General features: G+C 44.8%; 1 protein-coding gene across 1 annotated transcript; it reads left to right on the top strand.

The window, feature by feature from the left end:
* Window positions 1-534: 534 nt before the first annotated feature.
* Window positions 535-2,062, top strand: LOC147432587 (uncharacterized). Its single transcript, XM_086492461.1, has 2 exons — window positions 535-650; window positions 1,096-2,062. The coding sequence occupies exon 2, from the start codon at window positions 1,102-1,104 to the stop codon at window positions 1,849-1,851; it is 750 nt and encodes a 249-aa protein (XP_086348587.1). The 5' UTR covers window positions 535-650; window positions 1,096-1,101; the 3' UTR covers window positions 1,852-2,062.
* Window positions 2,063-6,505: the final 4,443 nt, after the last annotated feature.

Here is a 6,505-nt window from a genome sequence, read left to right as displayed (position 1 = left end):
ATCATTTCAAAAAGTAATTGATAACCATGCATTGTGTGAAAACTATCTATATGTATGTGGTGTTGAATTAAGCGGTCTATATTTGGATGTAGAGGCGATGCAGAACTTGCTTTTTATACCTCTGCTTATGCAAATTTGCGCTATGTGGGATATAAGTTGTAGAGAAGTAAAGGACGTGGGTGACAGGCCGCCACTGTGCCATGAATCCATGATTCACCTTTGGCATGCCCACACTTGTTATATAACATCTAGATTGATTCTCTAATTAAGTTCCAACTCTGAGACTTCTATTCTCTCTCTCTCTCTCTCTCTCTCTCTCTCTCTCTCTCTCTCTCTCTCACACACACACACACACACACACACACACACACACACACACGTCACATGGCATGTGAGCAATGGTCCTTTAACCCTATGCAAAATTAAGTGCACCCGCAGATCAGCATAGTTGCATCGGTAACATCTTAGTGATAACTAATGGACGCGTGACCACGTCCTTAAGACCACTTGACTCTATGGCCTTGTGGCGCAGCCAATAGCTACTGTGATCAGCCGTCTTTCTAAATTGAATTCTGCATGCGCTGCATGAGTGAAGTATTAAATGCCTCCAAATAGAGCTTCCTAGCTTGTTGCTGGAGACCGACCCACAGGTACTCTCTCTCTCTCTCTCTCTCTCTCTCTCTCGCGCGCGCGCACACACACTGCTTTTCTGACCTTTGTTGTTCTTATTATCCAATCTGTCGAGATTAATTAATCCCTTGCTAATTAATCCGTCAAGATTAATGTGTTGCACGCATGAGCTTCTAGCGTTCGAGACAGCTCTGTTTCTATGTTTGCACGAGTTATACGCCGAACATTTTGTCGTAGCTAGAACATTGAGGTGCTATTTGGATGAATGCCACTAACTTGGATGCTAATTTTGTTTTGTTAAGAGCCTTTTTGGGTTAACGATTTTCACTAATCTTTGTGCTTTTTTTTACTGATTTCCATTAGTTTTATGATTTCTAGGTGGATTTTCACTAATTTGGGTGTTAGTTCTCTATCGTTTTCACTAATTTGCGTGCTAATTATCATTTACGGTTGTTGACAATGCAGGTTCAAATGATCATATCTACTATGAGGCTACCAGCCTTCCTAATCATCTCTATGCTATGCTGTATCGATGTTACGCAAGCTCAACTGATTATCCCAAATCAGGTCGTTTCCACACTCATCTCTGCGCTCAAGGATAAGGGCCGATACAACACCGGAGCTCTCCTTGTTCCTTATCTGAAAGGATTTTTTGCTCCTCCCATGACCCTGTTGATCCCTACAGATGAAGCGATTGCCGCCCAACGGATACAAGAGTCACAACTCGTTCGAATCGCGCAATTTCACATGATCAAGAGCAACTTCAGCTTCGAGGATCTTCAACTATTACCGGTTAACACCTTCCTTCCGACGTTCTTGCTCTTGGATTCCAGTCCAGCAAGGGTGGAGGTGACGAATAACTCGGCTGACAACTACATGCTCAACAATGCACAAATTGTAGACAAAGACATATGTCCGCAAAGCGTCGCTACTTTTGTGTCCTGTCAAGGAATCTCTCAAATTTTAACGTCTCCAGAAACAGAAGCGCCTGCACCTGCACCAGCCTCTGCTCCAATGCTTGCTCTCGCTCCATCTTCGGCTCTTATAACCCCTTTGGTGGCCCCCTCTCCGGCGTCAGGACTCTTACCGATACAAGCACCGGGGCCTGCGAGCTCTGAGTCTGGAATTTCTAGCTCGTATTCTTTGCATGCCAAAGAATCGGTAAGATTTTTACAGACTATTATGTGCATTTCTTATGTTGCCTTCAAATGGCTCCTATAGACCGATAGGTAATAAGGCTTTGTCGCCTTCAAACAATTTCTTTGCTAGCATGATATGCATTTACGTCGTCATTTTTTTATGGATTGTCGTCGAGATATGGGTCTCAACAATATTCAATAGTGTTCAACAGTAGTCTTGAATGAAAGATTTGTTACTCATGTAGAGGGGTTTTGCTAAATGTAATTCCAAGATGCTAACAACTTTTTTCTTTTGTTGGGATCTTAATGTTTTATTGATAAGATTATTTGCAGACATGTTTAAGAAATGTTAATTGCTTTTAGCTGTATTCATGTCATAGTGTTTCACAGTGCAATCTGAATTTGCATAAGAACATTGTCTGAAAGCCTCGAGTAATTTGTATCGATAAGATTCAAGAATCAATTTTGTTACTTTGCATAGAAGTCCAGTCATTCACTCCATTTGTTTGCCTTGTTTGTAGTCTACTCGCACCATGTCTTCGTTGCTTCAGAATATGCCTGCATTCTATGCATCCATGGCTTGCTTGGCATTGCCAAACACTTCATATGCCAGACAACGACATATGAAAATGGAAATGTGATGGTTGCATATTGAGAATGTGCTTCAGGTATTTCAATGCAAGCAACCTCCTTTCCTTGCAAAAAAATGGATGTTTGAATGATTTCTGGCCTTCACCATGCTTGCACACAGAGTAGTACATCTTCTACACCAAAAAATTCTAGCTACATTTTCTTCCATAGCTGTTTGGCAGCAGGCTTTTGGTCCGAATGTAGTTACACAAATGCAAGTTTGGTGATGACTAGCGAGGGGTTAAGCTTCTCCCCATTCCCATCGCAATATAGTCCAGCATTTTATTCTTTATGGAGTGTACATTCTCCTCAGATGACACAGCACTTGCCGACCTTGTATTCACGGTGCACTCCTCTCTGTATCAAACCATCTGGATCCACTACTCTGGGGGCATGTCCAAGGATTTCATCAGCCTATCAGCATATGCAGCAGATGCTTCAGGTCCACTCATATTTGCAGTTTTGGGCATTATGCAAGGTCCACCACTATCCTCTTTTCAAGTGCCCTGCATTTGCCTTGCTTGGGTCTTTTACGGTTTTCCACGTGGACATATATGCATTGATTCTGCAGACACAATATACACAAGAAGTTTTGGACAGATTCTCATAATAATTCTCACATTCCGACTTACCTCAACATCATGAGCTTCTGAGAGGGAGGCACCGCATACCTAGCTAGGTACGATTGGGGGCAGGGTGGGGCCGGCGGTCCCCTGCCCCCAATTGTACCTAGCTAGGTATGGGGTGCCTCCCGAGCAAAAGCTCTTGATGTTATCCATTGTATGAAAAACACTGAAAAAGACTCCATTTTCCTACATGAGAAAATGTCGATATCTTCTTGTGATAGTTTGTGGCCTCGAAAATACTGGAGCAAAATATTATGAGCGCGGGATTTAGTGAAAGGTGATCGTTCTTTGTCAAGCTTTACTTGTTAATCATGTAGTTGAATGCATTTCATTTGCAGTTGAATGAGTTTCAGTTACAAGCAAGCTGTAAATGATGGAGATGGAGTTAAGTGGCATACTTGTTTTGTCAGTTCTTGATCATGAAGGTAACATCAGGACAACAGGATGCAGCATTTTATACATTGGGCAGTTGACATGCTTTTGATGTTGTTGTGCATAAGCTTCCCTCCCTTTTCTCAAAATGTGCATGAACAGACATATATTGTCGTCCCCAAAGATTAGTTGGTCTAATGGTAAGGCTTTGGCCTCTCGACCTACGGGTTGTGGGTTCAAATCTCCCATTGGGTCATTTCTTGAGGGACAGCTTGTGCTCGCCTAGTGTTCACGTTGCTAGAGCTCTTGCCCTTGGACACTCGACACTCGTGTGCATCCTCCTGCCCGATGGTACGCGGTCCTTGCCCAACCATGTAACATGGCTAATTTTGGAAAGGATAAGCTATGGGCCTTCTGGTGTTCCAAAAGAAAAAAGACATTGTCCAAGAAAATACATTTTCTAGGCCACACTGTGCATTGAGGATGCACACACAGGTCCCTTCATTTGGAATACTGCATTTGTCAAAAAAAAAAAAAAAAAAAAAGCTTTCTTGAATCAGCTTCATCTTTTGTGATTTGGCATATTCACATTTAGAGCACCCTAGAAGACCCATCCTCTCCTCCATCCCTAGTCCACCCCCTCAGCCTTTAACACAGTACACACGCGCCCCCGCCGGGCCCCTTGCAGAGGCTACCATTCGATTCGCCGTCACCAATATAGGAGAGAGTGCACCTGGAGGTCCATTGTCTCCAAACACTGAGTCATTTGCAAGCTGATTGATATGCATCCGAGCATAGGTGAAGTTCCGGATTTGGTACACATTCACCTACTCGCAGTGGTGGGCAAGATCATCAACATGCAGATTCTTGGTCGCGTATACTGTTTCAGAGACCAAATAATGTGCCCCGTGGCTTTGAGCATTGAACAGGCATACTTTCCACGTTGATGCCATGGCTTTGACCCTGCAACGAGAAACTTCTCACTTTTGGTAAGCCTCCCGGATCTACGCCGCAAGTACCTCTCCTTGCTTCCTTCCTAGGATGGGGATCTCATTGGGCCATGTTGAGTTCCTAAGGACTTCTGCATCTATAGCCACTAAGGTGGCCAATGAATCAGGCAGCTGGTTCAGTACTCTCGGATGCCTAATCAATACTTGATCTACTCTCAAATGAGATACCTAAAGTCTTGCCCTCATCAAAGTCCCTGTCCAGGTTAGCAACCTCAAACTTATAAGCCTCAGAGCCCGCCACCACAGGCAGCAATAGCTTTAACAGACCCTCAATCATCAACCTTGGCTGCACAAGATGAGCACGGTTGGCAAGAGGTCAGTGGCAATCAGGCCACCAAGGTCAGCACCTTGAGCCTCGAAGATCAACCCAACAGAGGGTTTCCTACTGGGTATATTATGTCTCGACTTGCTATCACAAGAAAGGTTACCTTAGTATAAGACACCGTCCGGTGGGACGGGAGCAGTGTGGACCTAGCCGGTGTAACTTGCCAATCACCTTAAAAAGGAGGCAAGGGCCTTATTTGTAGATGACAATCTCATTTCTGTCTGGTGGTGGCTCTAGTGTCACAAGTTATGGAGCGAGGGCTATTTTGTGGACGTGTCCCGTCTGTATTTGAGATACACCTACCTTTTCAATCGGTAGGAGGCTGGAGCCATGTATTTGCCCACCCAATAGGCTGGCATGAGGCAAGGCCCCTATTCCAAGGGTTTCCCTGCAGTTTTTCTGAGTTTGTCAGGCCGAACACCAGATTTTGGTCTCCGGACAAGTTTATTAGCACTTTTACTTGATGTGGCATTTTTTCCAGGGCTCCTCCTCTTTTCTAGAGGACGAGGTTTTTATTGTGGGCCAAGCAAAACAGATATGGGTCCCCTATATAATAGGGAATCCCCCCCCCCCCCCCCCCCCCCCCGCCCAACCAAAGCCTCCTTGTATTATATATTCCAATGCATAGCACGTGATTGTCAACGTTTCAGGGACAACACTCTCTCTAGCATTATCTCTCATCATCTCTCTCTAGCACCTTCTCTAGAATTAGTAGGTTTGGCATTCTTTTCTCTCTTCCCCAGCGATCTAGTGATCTCTCTCCAACTTGTGTCCAAACGCGTTTGTAGGTATTGCTCTACAAGTTGGTGGCTGCCCTTGGTTAGAGGCTTGTACGGTGGAGTTCCATCATGAAATATTGGAGATCCGAAGGCTTCCCGTGCTCGAGAGGAGGTTTGTTTAGAGTTTTACACTTGATCGCAATTTGATTCACCTTTTGCGTTCCATCTTTGACATGGTATTAGAGCCAAGAAGTGCTTGAGTCAGGTCGGTGATTTGTGCGAGATTGTGGTGCTGATTTTTAGCGACAAAGAGGAGCGTACTCTGGTTTCTACCATTTTTCACCCTCTTGGGGCTGATTGGATGTTGCTTGTGGCTCATTTGAAGAACCCTCTTCATCCCAAACCATCGTAGGCTTTTCAAGTTTTCCTCGACCATGGAGAGGGGTGAAGGATATGATATAAACTTCGTTAATGATGAAGAAGTACAAGAAGAGGTTGCCAATGATGGAGCATCTCATGACCGTGTGGGAGATGTTAGAGCTCCAGCATCTCTCTGAATTCATCCAATCGGTCCCAATTTCTCCCAAGGACAGGTGTTAGGGAGTGAGGGCTATTTTGTGGCTGTGGACGGCCAATGTGAGGTAGGTTTCTCATGTCGAGTTGTGTTTAACCATGTTTAGTCTTGGGATTTGTCTTGGTACCATGGCCATTTGTGCTCTCGCAGGCTGGGAGTATTTTTCCCCAGCCTTGCCACATTTTTCCCCTGAGCCCTATGGGTCTCCGACCGCGATCCACATTCAGATCTAGATCTAGCGAGGAGAAGGTGCATCAGATCTATGTTCTGAAAGCATGTTGGAGGTCGTACCCATGTGGAGACCGTACCGTTTTAGTGGTCTCATGTGCATGAGCAGTTGGTAGTGTCAGTAGAAGTCGCAGTTGTGTGTACCTTGGGTCTATCCACTCGGCATGTCAGTGCTATGCCGAACGACCCTTGGTCACTTGTATGAGATATTAGCATGGAGAGCCTTTCCCAGATCTCTCTCTCTCTCTCTCT

Source organism: Adiantum capillus-veneris, chromosome 20 (genome assembly GCF_014529385.1).
Source record: "Adiantum capillus-veneris isolate H3 chromosome 20, ASM1452938v2, whole genome shotgun sequence".
Lineage (NCBI taxonomy): Eukaryota > Viridiplantae > Streptophyta > Polypodiopsida > Polypodiales > Pteridaceae > Adiantum > Adiantum capillus-veneris.
This window is presented reverse-complemented; position numbering and strand designations above follow the sequence as displayed.